Source organism: Myxine glutinosa, chromosome 13, assembly GCF_964187855.1.
Source record: "Myxine glutinosa chromosome 13, kmMyxGlut1.1, whole genome shotgun sequence".
In the NCBI taxonomy this organism is placed as follows: domain Eukaryota; kingdom Metazoa; phylum Chordata; class Myxini; order Myxiniformes; family Myxinidae; genus Myxine; species Myxine glutinosa.
Genome location: NC_136273.1, coordinates 31,278,072 through 31,293,234, shown reverse-complemented (window position 1 = coordinate 31,293,234; position 15,163 = coordinate 31,278,072). Strand labels below are relative to the sequence as shown.

The following is a 15,163-nucleotide window of genomic DNA, read 5'->3' as shown; positions in this document are numbered from 1 at the left end:
GGAAGGGGGGGGGGGGGGGGGGGAGAGGTATAAAACACAAGGGGACCGAAATTAGCGGGGGTAAAAAAGATCAAGGTTTTGGATGGGGGAGGATAAGAGATGGTGGTGAACAGCTGTTTTAAAGACCTGGAGGATGGAGTGGGATTGAAGAGTGAGGGAGTTTGTTCCAGAGGCGGGAGAAAAGAGGAATGAAGGAGTGAAGGTGAGCAGAAAGTCTTGATTTTGGCAGTTTAACCATAAGAGGGTTGCAGGCAGATCTTGTGCGACCTGTAGGAATATTTGGGGGACAGAGCCCAGAGAGGGCTGGGGGGGCAAGGCCAGAGAGGAGTCAGTAGAAGACGGAAAGACCACCAACCTGCCTGCGGTGAGTGCGTGAAAGGCCCTTGGAGTTAGCTTCATCGCGGGAGATTCCAATGATTCTGAACGCTTTGGTTTCAACAGCGTGAAGACGGGCTAGGTGTGAGGCAGGAGCACCAGACCAGAGGGGAGAGCAGTATTCCATAGAGCTGCGGATGAAAGCCTTGTATGTGGTGAGGAGCTCAGGTGTGCCAAGGAAGGACTTCGCACGACGGAGGATGCCCAGTCGGCGACTGGCTTTGGAGGCCAGATTTGAAATGTGGTTTTCCCAGGAAAGATCATGGCAAATAGTGAGACCCAAAAGCTTGAGTGACAGAACTTCTTGGAGAGGATTATTCAGAAAGTGGATGGGAGGGTTTTCCAGTCGGTCTTTTCGGAGAGACATCGTAAGAGTGTGAGATTTATCAGGATTGAAAGACATGTTCCATTTGTTTGCCCAGTCTGATTTTGTCCAGGTCTGCAGAGAGTGAGGAGGCTGCAAACTGCCGATCTGAGGGATGAGGAATGGAGCGACAGAGAGTAGAGTCGTCAGCAAAGAGATAGAGAGGATTTTCAAGAGAGTCAGAGAGATCATTGATGAAGACCAGAAAAAGCACAGGGCCCAGAACACTACCTTGGGGAACTCCAGCCTGAACAGGAAGAGGTGATGAGAGAAACCCATTCAGGGCCACACGTTGACTACGACCAGAGAGGAAGTCCGCCAGCCATGCGTGGAGATTTCCATGGATACCAAAGGAGGAAAGTTTGGTGAGCAGAGCAGGGTGGCAGACCGTATCGAAGGCACGTGAAATGTCAAGGGAGACGGCTCTAATTTCCTGTTTGGCGTTGAGGACCTCCATCCATTGTTGAGAAAGCAGAAGCAGCATGTCCAGAGTGGAGTGACCAGGTCTGAAACCGAATTGATGATCAGAGATCAAGCCATTGGAGAAGAGGAAAGATTTCATATCTGAAGCAATGATGGATTCCATGACTTTGCTGATAATTGGGAGAAGGCTGATTGGTCTGTAGTTGCTGGGATCTGTTTTTGCACCTTTTTTGTGCAAAGCGGTGATGTTGGCTGATTTCCAAGCAGATGGCAGATGACCTTGAGCAAAAGAGAGGGTGAAGAGAACAGAAAGAGGAAGTGAAAGAGCGGAAGAACATGATTTTAGGACCTGTGGGCTGATGCCGTCAGGGCCAGTTGCAGAATCAGAGTCGAGGGTTGACAGAAACTTTTCCACCTTGTCAGGAGGAAAGGACACAGAGTCCAGGAGCAGCTGGGTACGACTGGGTACGGTGGGTACAGAGAGGGATGGGTTTGGGACACAAGATTTAGAGGCAAACACAGAGTTTAGGCATTCAGCCTTTTCACGTGCGGAGTCAGCCGTTAAGCCGTTTGAGGTGAGGGAGGGGATGGAGGGGGAACAAACACCAGAAACAGATTTGACCAGACGCCACCAGGATTTGGAAGAGGGAGACAGATAAGAGAGTTCGGTCTTGAGAACGGTGAGATATTGTTTCCTGGCTCTCCTGAGGGTGGACACACACTTGTTTCGGGCTTTGTGAAAGGAAATGAGATTTCCTTCCGTTGGATTTGCTTTCCAGGAGACGAAAGCAAGTTGTTTCAGGGCAACAGCCTCACCACAAGATTCCGTGTACCATGGACGGGAGGAAGGGTATGACAACTGAAGGCGAGATGGGATAAATCTGTGCATGAGAGAGAGCAATTTACTTTGAAAGAATTCCCAGGATGAGTTGATGTCAGAGGCGGTAGAGATGGGAGACCAGTCCAGATGATTGATGGCTGCTTGAAGACCGTGCCAGTTGGCCTGAGTGAAATGCCAGACTCGTCGACGCTGAGGAGGCTCTCTGAGAATGGTCAGAGAGATGTCCACTTTGACAAGCACATGATCAGATGAGCCGATTGGAGCAGAAGAAGAGCAGCAGACATTTTCAGGGAAGTTTGTCATAACCAAATGCAGAAGAGAAGATGCTCCGTTGACTGAGATCCGGGTCGGGAAATTGACAGATTGTGTCAGTCCCAGTGAGTCGCAGAAGTCCTTTGCTGGTGAGAGAGGTACCCACACCCAGCCAACTGGCATGGTGACAATTGAAATCCACATATGAGGAAGAGAGAGTTGGGATGGGTAGATAGAAGTTGGTCCATATTATCAGACAGCGAGATGTAGATGGAGTCATCGCTGTTTGGTGGACGGTACAACACACATATGAACAAAAGGTGGGAGCGAAGGGGAAGCCGTAGCCAAAGGTATTCCTGGGGGTGAGGTGGAGAGAGGGCAGTGGAGGGCGAGTGAGGAAGAGAGTTTTTTATAAAGATAGCAACCCCACCTCCAGGACGAGGCTCAGGTCTATCATACCGGAGGAGGGAGTAACCTGGGAGAGATACCAAGGCATCAGAGACATCATGAAGGAGGAAAGTTTCTGTTAAGCAGATCACATCTGGTTTGTCAGAAGCAACCTGTATGGAGAGATCAGTCAAGTTTGAGCGAAGGCCCCGGATGTTTGAGGTCCATACCGTTAATGAAGAGGAAGGGGGAGCATCGGGTCCAGAACAGGGGGGGGGGGGGTAGGGTAAGATGTGGAAGAGGAGGAAGTGGTAGGGAGAGCTGTTGAAGGTGTGTCAGAGATTTCAGAGATTTCAGAATGGCTTGGAGAAAGGGAAGAATGGGGCGGACAAAAGGTTTGATGGAGATTGGGTGAGGCACAGTGAGGTGTTATTTGAGGAGGGGGAAGAGCGAGGCAGAAGGTTGGGGGAGATGAAGGTGAAAGTTGGAAGGGGGAAGAAGCAGGGAGGATGCTTTGAGGAGGAGGGGTGAGAGGGGAGTCTCGGAGGGGAGGAGCGAGGGAGAGTCTCGGAGGGGAGGGGTGTGGGGGTAGTTTAGGAGGGAAGGGGCAAGGGGGGAGATTTGAAAGGGATGGGTGATGGGGAGGGGTGAGATTGGATTTTGAAAAGTGTACAATTCATGGGAAACGAACATTTTTTGCAAAATGAGTTTGAGACCTTCGAGTCAAAAATACGTTTGAGGACACTGAAGGAGGGTTGGAGTTCTGGATAGTTTAGGGAATGTAGAAAGGAGGAACTGTAAGAGATGGTATATTTTGGAATGAATAGATTTGGTGAGCAAGACGAAAGCATCCTTTTGTAGGAAAAGAAGAAAAGGGTGTTATAATATATGAGAGAAAATAGTTGTTCAGGGGAGAGATTATACATTTCTAACCACGTGATCGCGTGATCGCGAACGAAGAACGAACGAACAAATAAGAACAACAAATAAACGAATAAGACCTGGGAAGGAAATATTTTTTTTGGCGGTTTTTTTTTTTTTGAGTAGAGATATTAAACAAGGAGGTATGGGGTGAACGACTGGGACGAAACAGAGATTGAAAATAATTGCAGCGCATTCGACGAATCGCTGAGAGAAAAAACAAAACCACAAGGTCGGAGACGGTACGGTAGCCTAAGCCTATGAGTACTAGGCCGCAGAATACTCGATACGCATTAACCGACGATTGTGTATACATGTACGAAAAATTAGAGTGGAGTAGAGTAAGGGGTTGGATTGGATGTGTGGTCACATTGATGTAAAGTTGCTTTGCCTTGAATTACAAAAGATGATCCTGGCATATTGATTTGCGATGCCACATTGCACTTCAATTTGTTTAATTGAGGCGGGGGGGGGTGGGGGGGGGGTTGTGGAGATAAATTGCTGGATTTGAAATGAATAAAAATGTTGTGGGGGGGGGGGGGGGGGGGAGGAGTGTATAACATTCTGTACCATCCATCCACAATCTGTTCTCTTGGAATCTATTCTTGGTCTCCTTTTGTCTCCTCTATCTGCATCCATTTTGTATATTCTTATGAAATATATATACATCTCCTGTAATTGCTTTGCTCATGATACCCAGATGTACCTGTTCTTTGAGCTTTATTCCATGCATTCTTCCACAACTGAAGATTCAAACGTGTATGAGCTTTCTCTATCTCAATGCTGATAAAACTGATGTGCTGATCTGTGACCCTTCATGTTGTTGAATCTGTGAATCTGTGACCTTATATGTTGGATCTGTGACCCAACATATAAAAACCTGGGGATCCACCAGCTGTTCTCTACTTCTAGCATTTCAATTTGAGGTGTCATGAGGAACCCAACATTTATTATTTTGCATATTGCTAAAAAAAAATTTTTTTTTCTTTTTCCCCCTCTGCTTCCCCCCCCCCCCGCCCCCAACTCCGTTGGCATAATTTAAAAGGTCTTGCAATTCTGCTTCAGGTATCCAAATTTATTTATACGACTACCTTGGGTCCGATTGACTTTTATCAGAGTTTCCCAAACTGGGTCACAATAATAACAACAACATGCATTTTAAAAGGCCATTTTCCCTACTAGAGCGGGGGTTAGCCTTGCGGTCCCCATGACAATCTTCTCCATTTTGCCCTATTTTCTGCATCTCTCCTTGTTAACCCCCTTGCCCGCATTTCTTCTTCCACCATCTTTAGCCAAGTCTTTCTCAGTCTTCCCCATCTTATACTTCCTTCTACATTCATTTCCATCACTCTTCTCAACCAGTCACTTTCATCCTTCCTCAACACATGACCAAACCATCTCAACCTGTTCCTCTTCACAGCATCAATCACAGGCTCTATTCCCATCATCTTTCACAATTCATCATTTGTCTTCCTCTCTCTCAACGATACTCCGCACATCCGTCGAACCATTCGCATTTCCACCCTTTCCAACCTTCATTGCTGCTCTACGTTCATTACCCATGTCTCGCTCCCATAAATCATAACACTTCTCACACATGCAGCATACACCTTTCCCTTCAGCTTCAACGACACTCCCCTCATCATCAGCACGCCACTCAATTCCCGAAACTTCTTCCATGCACATCTCACTCGAGCAACCGTTGCCGAGTCTGATCCACCTTCTCCATTCAGCATGTCTCCGAGGTAGCAAAATGTTTTCACACCTTCCAGCTTCACGCCGTCTCCAAGATCCAACTCAACATTTCCTCCATCTGCAGCTCCCTCTGTGCAAACCTTACATTTGAATGTAGCTGCCACACTGGTTAATGACCCTCTCAGACCACTACATTTTTGATGAACCCACTCAGCGCACATCGTACACTGAATGGAGTTCACTCCGACACCCTTCCTACACACAGCACAGGGCCACTTCCCAGTTCTTTCCACCTCACCACATGCTTTACCACTTGCCATCAAACTGGGTCACAGGTGGGGTGTTATTAGAAGTCCTTTTTACAGGGTTGTTTATTATTTTTTTTTAATGAATTTTTTTTTCTTCTATATCTCTACATTCCACCCATCACTCATCCTTGCCTGGTATCTCAGCAAGTTTATCTTTTAGAAAAACAAATTTTCATCTTGTTTTGTTGCATGCCTATTGTTGATCACTTCAATGCAGTTGTATATAAAACACATTTGTGCTAAATTTGCTGCCTGAACATTGAAGAGGAGTATGGTGTACTCGTTTTAAAAATAAACATCAAAGCAAAAATTAAAATCACTATTGACTAAATTAGGAGAGGAATTGGGGTTACTTCGTTTTTGAATAGTCCATGGGGATAAAGAAAACTGTGGGTAAAATTGTATAACCAGCATCCAGTTTATTTTCAGACGAGCAGGTAATGGCAGACTTCCTAAAAATAACGGATGCAATTTTAAATTTACCTTCTGTGTGGATGAGTTTGAGAAGACAAATTTGATTATTTTGTCGGGGTTTTGTTTTTTCCGGGCCATTTTATGTACAGACTACTAAGTTCTGGCATGAACCCCTTTCATTTGTTGGTATGATTTAAATAAAAGTGACTAGAAATCCCAATACAGCTGGCATTGTATTTTATTACAAACCAAGGGTCTTAAAAGTGTTAGTTTATTTGAATGGAGGGGAAGTATCATTCTTGTGGTTGATCAATATTGTTTGGTGTTGTTCCTTTTTCAGGCAATGGAAATTGAGAAATGTGATTGTGGGACAAGACACGTGAAAGGAGAATCTTGTTTCAAAATGCCATCAACCGACCATGGTCAGATCTCTAGACATGATTTTATCCCAAATTTAACAATGTCAAACATTTTCTCTTCCAGTGGTTCAGAAAATATTCATACAGATTTTGCACCTGGACAATCTTCAACACCAAGGCACCGTCGCCGTAGCCTTATCCCACAGCCTTGTAGGATTTTGACTTTACAAAAACAGTCTTCATGTTTGCTCATGCCTGGCACACATCCATCTGGTCCTGAAAATGGGAAAATCCGCAAGCCACAAACTCAAATGTCTGCAGTTGATTGCCAAAGTATCTCTGCCCAAGCTGTCACAGCAACTGAATGTGCAGTCTTGCCAGAGCATTCCAGAAGTGAAGCCACATCCTTAGCAATGCTGCCCTCGAGCCATGCTGACACCCAAATGCGGCACTCTGTAGCAGAGAGCCATGTTGCAGCTTTGTCACGCCCCTCAGCCCATTCTGTGTCTCAGACTTCCCTTTCCACAGCAGTGCGCCCCACGGACCATGCCGCTGCTCCAGCATGCCCTTTTGCAGTGGTGCACCCCATCAGCCGTGCCGTTTCTCTGGCACCTCCCTCCATAATGGCACAACCTGCCACGGCCTTTTCACGTCCTGCTGGCTGTGCCGCCATCCTGGCACGAACCTCCGCATCAGCACGCTTCACTGGCCGTGGCACCACACCGGCACGACACTCTGTGGCAGCTTCCTCCACTCGCCTTGCCACCACACAAACACGACCCTCTATGGCAGCTTGCTCCTCTGGCCATGCTGTGACGCCGGCGCGACCCTTCGTGGCGGCTTGCTCCGTTGGGCGTGCCACCGCAGTGGCGCGTACCCCAGCAGCGGCGCGTACCCCAGCAGCGGCGCGTACCCCAGCAGCGGCGCGTACCCCAGCAGCGGCGCGTACCCCAGCAGCGGCGCGGCCCCCAGCAGCGGCGCGGCCCCCAGCAGCGGCGCGGCCCCCTGCAGCGGCGCGGCCCCCAGCAGCGGCGCGGCCCCCTGCAGCGGCGCGGCCCCCAGCAGCGGCGCGGCCCCCAGCAGCGGCGCGGCCCCCTGCAGCGGCGCGGCCCCCAGCAGCGGCGTGGCCCCCTGCAGCGGCGCGGCCCCCTGCAGCGGCGCGGCCCCCTGCAGCGGCGCGGCCCCCAGCAGCGGCGCGGCCCCCAGCAGCGGCGCGGCCCCCAGCAGCGGCGCGGCCCCCAGCAGCGGCGTGGCCCCCAGCAGCGGCGCGGCCCCCAGCAGCGGCGCGGCCCCCAGGATCGGCGCGGCCCCCAGGATCGGCGCGGCCCCCAGGATCGGCGCGGCCCCCAGGATCGGCGAGGCCCCCAGGATCGGCGCGGCCCCCAGGATCGGCGAGGCCCCCAGGATCGGCGAGGCCCTCAGGATCGGCGAGGCCCCCAGGATCGGCGAGGCCCCCAGGAGCGGCGAGGCCCCCAGGAGCGGCGAGGCCCCCAGGAGCGGCGAGGCCCCCAGGAGCGGCGAGGCCCCCAGGAGCGGCGAGGCCCCCAGGAGCGGCGAGGCCCCCAGGAGCACAGTTGCACACAATGGAATGCACAGTGCAGGCTCAATCTTCTGTGCACAGCGAGGAAATTGAGAAAAAGAGGTATGCCAAGTCTGTTTTGGGTTGGTACAAGTGCTTTGGACTGTTTTGGGAGCTGTCCAGTTTTAACTTCGGAGGGAAGGCATTAAGATGGGGCAATAATTTTTTTCTGGAACATTTAACTTGACATGTGCAGCAAGTTCTCCAAAAATGTCTTCGAACAATGTCGCTAATAAATAGGGGTTCACTTTTCTTGTGTTATGTTTCCATGCAAATTCGCCGGGTCCTAGGGGTTGGTACTGTATACATTACTGTACACGTAAGGATGCAACTGTTGTGACTATTGTAGAGGTAAACAAAGTATTCATTAGTTAATAGCTTTACATAATGCTACTGGAAACATCCCCTACTCCCTGTAACACTCCGTAGCATTTGGGCATACGCCCTCCCCAACCCCTTGTGTTGTGTACCTTTTGGATGGACCCCATTGCGGTTCCTAAAGAACACTTGCTCCACCCATGTCCTCTTCGGTTTTTTTCAGCATCCACCTGGTGAACTATGCGTTTTTGTGAAGTTTGTCTGTTAAACATGATTGATAAAGTCCTGCAAAAGAGCCTGCTGCCAATAAGCTAAATAAATGGGTGTCTTTGGAGGCCAAGACGGATATTGTGAGATGTATTGAGAGTAGAGAGAGGGCAGTGGTCATTGCCAGATCCCTTTGCCTGCCACCAACGTCTGTCCGGACCATCTTTAGAGCGCTAAGATTAAAGAAAGCATCAAGAATGTGACCCAGTTAACAGCTAAAACGAAAGGGCTAACCTTCCTTGTGGCAGCATGATGGAGCAGATGCTGCTGATGTGGATTGAGGATCAGAATAAGTGAAAGCAGCCTCTTAGCCTTATGGTGATCCATAGTAAAGTGAAGAGCCTATACTTGGAGGCTGGAAAGGAAGGGTTGTTTAGGTGGAGGGTTTCAGACCAGTGGATCCTGCTGACCTCCCCGCATTAGGCCACCCCCATCCACCCCCCCCCCCCACCCACTATCCACCCCCCCCACTATCCACCCCTTCCCCTCCCCCCCCCATATTTTCCCTCCCACTACCTCCACAAGCTCCATCCACGACAATAATCGGTGAATGCAGTACTGTACACAGTCGTGGCCAAAAATATTGGCACCTTGCACTTTTTTCAAATAACTCACAATTTTCTCGAAAAATAAGTTGAAATTGACAAAAGTATTTGATCTCCACAATTCTTTATTTCACTGTTGATGTTGCAGAACCTTTTAAAAATTTGCTGTTTCAGACCTCCCCGCATTAGGCCACCCCCATCCACCCCCCCCCCCCACCCACTATCCACCCCCCCCACTATCCACCCCTTCCCCTCCCCCCCCCATATTTTCCCTCCCACTACCTCCACAAGCTCCATCCACGACAATAATCGGTGAATGCAGTACTGTACACAGTCGTGGCCAAAAATATTGGCACCTTGCACTTTTTTCAAATAACTCACAATTTTCTCGAAAAATAAGTTGAAATTGACAAAAGTATTTGATCTCCACAATTCTTTATTTCACTGTTGATGTTGCAGAACCTTTTAAAAATTATTATTCAGAACTGAGTATCTCCTTTTAAATCATAAAATAAAAAGAAATGGCATTGAGATCCTCGACTTGATATTTGGTGTCACGGCCTTTGGACAAAATAACTGCAGTCAAGCGCTTCCTATAGCCATGAATGAGCTCCTTACACCGCTCTACCTGCAGTTTGGCCTAATCTTCTTGTGCAAACTGCTCCAGTTCTCCCATATTTGAAGGGTGCCTTCTCCCAACTGCTCTTTCCAGATCTCCCCACAGGTGATCAATGGGATTTAGATCTGGAATCATTGCTGGCCACTTCAGAACAGTCCAGCGTTTTGTCTTGAACCATTCCTGGTGATTTTTGAAGAGTGTTTGGGGTCATTGTCCTGCTGTGAGACCCATTACCTTTGACGGAGACCCAGCTTTCTGACACTGGGTTGAACATTGCGCTCCAAAATGCCTTGGTAATCTCCTGATTTCATGATGCCATGCACACATCCAAGGCACCCAGTGCCAGAGGCATCACAGCAACCCCAACACATCACTGAACCTCCTCCATGTTTGACTGTAGGGAAGGTGTTTTTTTTGCAGATACAATCGAGGCTCGTGTTGGAGCTAACACATTGAACATGAAAACATGTACAGACACATAAAACATGCAATGAAGGGAGCAGGAGACAAGAAGGGGAGAGAGAGAGAAGCACACAAGCACAACGACAGAAGAAAACAGGCATGTCGGTAGATCTGTGGAAGGGGCTGGGGGAGGAGGGAGGGTACATGGTATAAAGCAAATGAACACTTCTATGAATGTCAGGAAAGATTTTGGATGGGGGAAGATAAGAGATGGTGGTGAACAGCTGTTTTAAAGACCTGGAGGGAGGAGAGGGATTGAAGAGAGTGGGGGAGTTTGTTCCAGAGGCAGGAGAAAATTGGAATTAAAGAGTGAAGGTGAGCAGAGTTTTGATTTTGGCAGTTCTACCAGAATAGGGTTGCTGGCAGTTCTTGTGCATCCTGCAGGAATATTTGGGGGACACAGCACAGAGCTTGGGGTGCTAGGCCAGAGAGGAGTCGGTAGAAGACAAAGACCACCAACCTAACCTGCCTGCGGTGAGAGAGGCCCTCAGAATTAGCTTCATCACGGGAGATTCCAATGATTCTGAATGCTTTGGTTTCAACCGCGTGAAGCCGAGCTCGGTGTGAGGTTGGAGCACCAGCCTCACACCGAGGGTGTTCTTTCTTTTAAGGCTTCATTTTGTGTTCTGTAAACATCGAGATGATGTGCTTTACCAAAAGCTCTAATTTGGTCTCATCTGTCCACATTACATTCTCCAAGAAGGATTTTGGCTTGTTCAGGTGTGGTTTGGCAAATTCCAGTTGGGCTTTCTTATTTCTTATGTCTCTCACTCTCACTCTCACTCTCACACTCACAGCAGTGGGGTCATCCTGGGTCTCTTACCATAGAACCCCCTTTCATCGAGATGGTTTGAGTTGAAACTGTCGCACCTTGTGTCTGAAGGTCAGCTTGAACCTGTTTGGCAGTTTATCGAGGTGCTTTCTCCACCATTCGAACAATCCTTCGCTGCAATCTTCTATCAAGTTTTTTTTTCTTGCGTCCATGGCCAGAGAGGTTTGCTGCAGTGCCATGGGCCTTGAACTTCCTGATAACAGTGCGTACAAGGGACACAGGAACATCAAGGTCTCTGGAGATGGACTTGTAGCCTTGAGATTGTCCATGCTTGGCTACAATCTTGTGCCTGACCTCCTCAGACAATTCTTTGGTTTTCTTTCTTTTCTCCATGCTCATTGTGATACACACAGTGACACTAAACAGCAGAATGACTCCTTTTCCCTATTCAAGCTGGTTGAATAAGTGAATTTTATATTGTAGGCACCTGCAACTCACCACATGAGTGTTCAATTCCAAAGTAAAGGAGAATCCCCTGCTTGAAATCTAATTATTTCTAACAACTTTTAAAAGGTGCCAATAATATTGTCAGGGCCATTTTAGGATTTTGGTGTGGAATAAGCTAAGATTTAGTAATTTTTTCAGCTTTTTTTGTTTTGTTTCACTGCAAACCGAATACATATGTGGATACAAATTTTTTTTTTTCATTTCAACAATTTCCTGGAAGAAATGGTGCATTATTTGAAAAAAGTGCAAGGGTGCCAATATTTTTGACCACGACTGTGATTTTACATGACTTTTTAGATTTATATTATTACTAGCTGAAAGCACTCGGCGTTGCCCGGGTTATTTTTGAATGAATTTACTACTATAATTCAGCTTTTACTTGCGGCCGTAGAAGATTGATTACTATAATTCAGCTCGGCTTTTAATTGCGAAATGGGCCCAGCCCGGCCGAAGCGGCCTCGACCGGCCTCACCACCTAGCCTATAACCTTCCTGGGTTCTGTCCCGACATTTTTGGTTCTTTTTGAATGAATTTACTACTATAATTCAGCTTTTACTCGCGGCCGTAGAAGATTGACTACTATAATTCAGCTTTTACTCACGGCCGTAGAAGATCGACTACTATAATTCAGCTTTTACTCGCGGCCGTAAAAGAATGACTACTATAATTCAGCTCAGCTTTTAATTGTGAAATGGGCCTGGCCCGGCCTACGCGGCCTCGACCGGCCTCGCCACATAGCCTATAACCTTCCCGGGGCCCGTCCCGACATTTTTTTGTATTAGAGGTTTCCTCCTATCTTTCACCGTTCAGGAGATTAGCTTGCGCAGACAAACAAACAAAAACCTTCTTTTATAATATAGAGAGATTATGTTTTTGTTTGTTTGGTACTTTATTGTGTGATTAGGATGTTATTGAATGTAAATGTGCAAAAATGTCCTTTTTACACACTTTTATTTAACTTCATCTGAACTTTGTTTGTCCCGTTTCAAATCTTTGAGCCGTTCGTTTTCTCGGTTCCATACGTCCTAGAGAGCTGAAATTTGGCCCATGGTCCTCTTTTCTGGTTCCTTTTCATCAATCCCAAAATAATAATAAAAAATAAATAAAAATGGCTTAAAACTTTAAAAAAAAAATTTTTAGTGTGCAGTTCTAAAACATGTATTTTTGTTTACTTGTTTTTAGACTATTAAAGGTGTTTTGGTGTTAATGTAAATAAATAAATGAAAACTTTTGGACGTAGGACACATTAAACGCCATTTAATTAATTTTAAACAGGAACATTCATTTCCAATGCCATCACACTTTTTAGGGACATATCAACGACTTGGAGAATTTGCCGTATGATCAATTTTATCTAAAAGGTTTTTTAAAAAAAATGAGTAACCTTCATCCAAATGTATTTATCTTCGACGTGTTGTTCAGATTGCAGTTGAAACAATGGTTGGCTGCTCGGCAACAGTCCTACAAGAGACCACCAGTGTGGAAGACCACACCCAGAAGGCATGACTCGCCACAGCTGTCAAATAGTCAACTGTGTACAAATCAGGCAAGTGAGATGAGATGCCAATGCCTGTTTGTTCTTTGGCCGGGGCTTAAAGTCTTGTCTGATATACTATTATGATGAATGACTATTTTTGTCGTGGCCTTGTCAAGTGCTATGATTTTTTGTCAAGGGTCCAAGCTGTGGTCAGTAAACCACTTGCAATGTGCCACGTGTGCAGGCAGACATGCATGCATACATCAGACGTACATACTCACAGAGCATTGTCATTTTCTACAAGGGGGGTGTTACGTGGTCCTCCCGGTGACTACCTGGTCTCGGTGACCCCCGGACCGTGAGAGGAACTCCGCCAGAAAGATTTATTATGTATGCGCTTTCGTAACGCAATCAATAATGAATTCCAACCAAGAAAAAACCCCACACCAAGGATCCGGAATAATCAATGATATATTCCCCGAGCAATCAACCATCAACCATCAACAATCAGCAATCAATAGTACAAAGATGTAAACTCATCTACATTAACTCTAAGATGGCCATCTTATACATTCCTCACGTGAGCCCCACTCCCGACTCCCTCCGTGGTCAATGTCTCTCACAATGTCTCCGTACTCCTGTAGTTCGATCTCCGCACGTGGGCGGTTGAACGGACCCTTCCTGACGTGCTTTCACCGGGCACGTCCCGTACCGGGAACAACGGCTGCAGCGCGCACCTCCTGGCCAAGCAAAGCGGGTAATGTAAAGCAGGCAAAGCAACACGCGGCTTGCCCAGCGCGCGCGGCCCCAGGTGCGACCCATACGCGGCCTTGTAAACGGCGAGGCGAACTGTGCCAGCTGCTTGGTTTCGTGCACGAACCCACAGTGACTTGACGTGTCAAAGGGTAGTTACACGTCCCGGTAACTCCTCTCGCCAGACGGGCTTTGAAACGCCGATTCTCTTCCGTTGCTCAATCGATACCGCTCGCGTCCGAGCTTGGCGAGGAAGAAAAAGAATCGTCGCGTCTCCAGGACCTCGTGTCTTTTTTTCCTTCCGTTTCCGGTCTCCTTTTTCTCAGAAGGGCTCCTGACCCTTTAATCACAACAACCTTTAATCGACTACACATTGATAAGCAAAGCCCGGACTAGTAATTCACATACATTCACATAAATATGTAACAGGGGGTCACCCAATCAAGATCGAGTTGCTTAGACTTTAGTAAACCATCAAGAGGATTGATGTTTGAAAATAGCAAACATTAACCTGGGAGTAGAACACTGCAATGGTGGGCCAAAATGGCCTCATTTCTTTGAGGTCCTATAGGAGTCTGCGAGTACTCCTACACTTGGTTTAGTCCCACGGAAACTTAATCCTTTGTGGATTGCTTTCTCTTCTCGATTTGGAATACAAATATATAAATTCAAGTGGTTTGATTCTCAACAAGGAATTTGCCAACGTGGAAGTGCTGACACAAGACAAGCTGCTTCTCTCCCCGCCGATTGGACCAAACACAATTATTTCATATTTTAATTTAAATTTGATGAATAATTGAAAGTTTGATTCAGAATTATGTTGCCTCACTCAAGGATGATTGGGTTATTTAGCCTTTAGTAAACTTTAGTAGAGTTTAAGTTTCCATGTTGTGCTAACTTAAGTGCTTAAGCCACTTGGTGAGCGCTCTACAAACTGCTTGGTAATGGAACACAACGACTGAGCTGTATCTACAATCTCCGCTGTGGTGATGATTGGGTAGCAAGTGGCGTCATTACCTCCAACTTGGATTACCGTCGCCCAGGTAGGCTGTTCAGCTCACTGGTTTCAGGTAAAAACAAGGTGTTCATGTTCAGTATACTGCTGTTCTTTTGGCTGCAATCACAAACATACCCCCAAGTTGAAAGTGAACAAAATCATCAGTTTTCACAAGTAAGGAAACTTTATTTTATATTAAATAAGATGTCAAAATGTTTAATGCTATTATTATTATTTTATTATTGTTTGGCTCTTGGTGGTGAAGTTTCGACTCTATAGTATTTGCCTGATCAGAGTCGCCGATTCGGCTTGCGTTTACACTCGTGTTTAATTTATCATGTGAAGGGAAATTGTTATAATCACCAGTAAAGTGTTTCACAGTGATAAGGGTTTGTGCGTGCGTGAGTCGTTAACTCCATATGTGGGTTTCTTCTTGCTTTTTCTTCTTAATGCTTAAAAAAAAAGACAGTAAAAGCAGCTATTGTTTCTGGACGATTATCAATTTGTAGTTTAACCTCCTCCCCCCCC

At 47.0% G+C, this 15,163-nt stretch overlaps 1 protein-coding gene across 4 annotated transcripts in view; it reads left to right on the top strand.

The window, feature by feature from the left end:
* LOC137414429 (uncharacterized) overlaps nucleotides 1-15,163 on the top strand; it is a 74,691-nt gene that overhangs the window by 5,136 nt on the left and 54,392 nt on the right. For all 4 annotated transcript variants that reach the window (XM_078767246.1, XM_078767247.1, XM_078767248.1 and 1 more), the window contains exons 4-5: nucleotides 6,321-7,981; nucleotides 12,831-12,954. In XM_078767246.1, coding sequence (XP_078623372.1) covers nucleotides 6,321-7,981; nucleotides 12,831-12,954 — 1,785 coding nt within the window. The remainder of the gene's footprint in view (nucleotides 1-6,320; nucleotides 7,982-12,830; nucleotides 12,955-15,163) is intronic.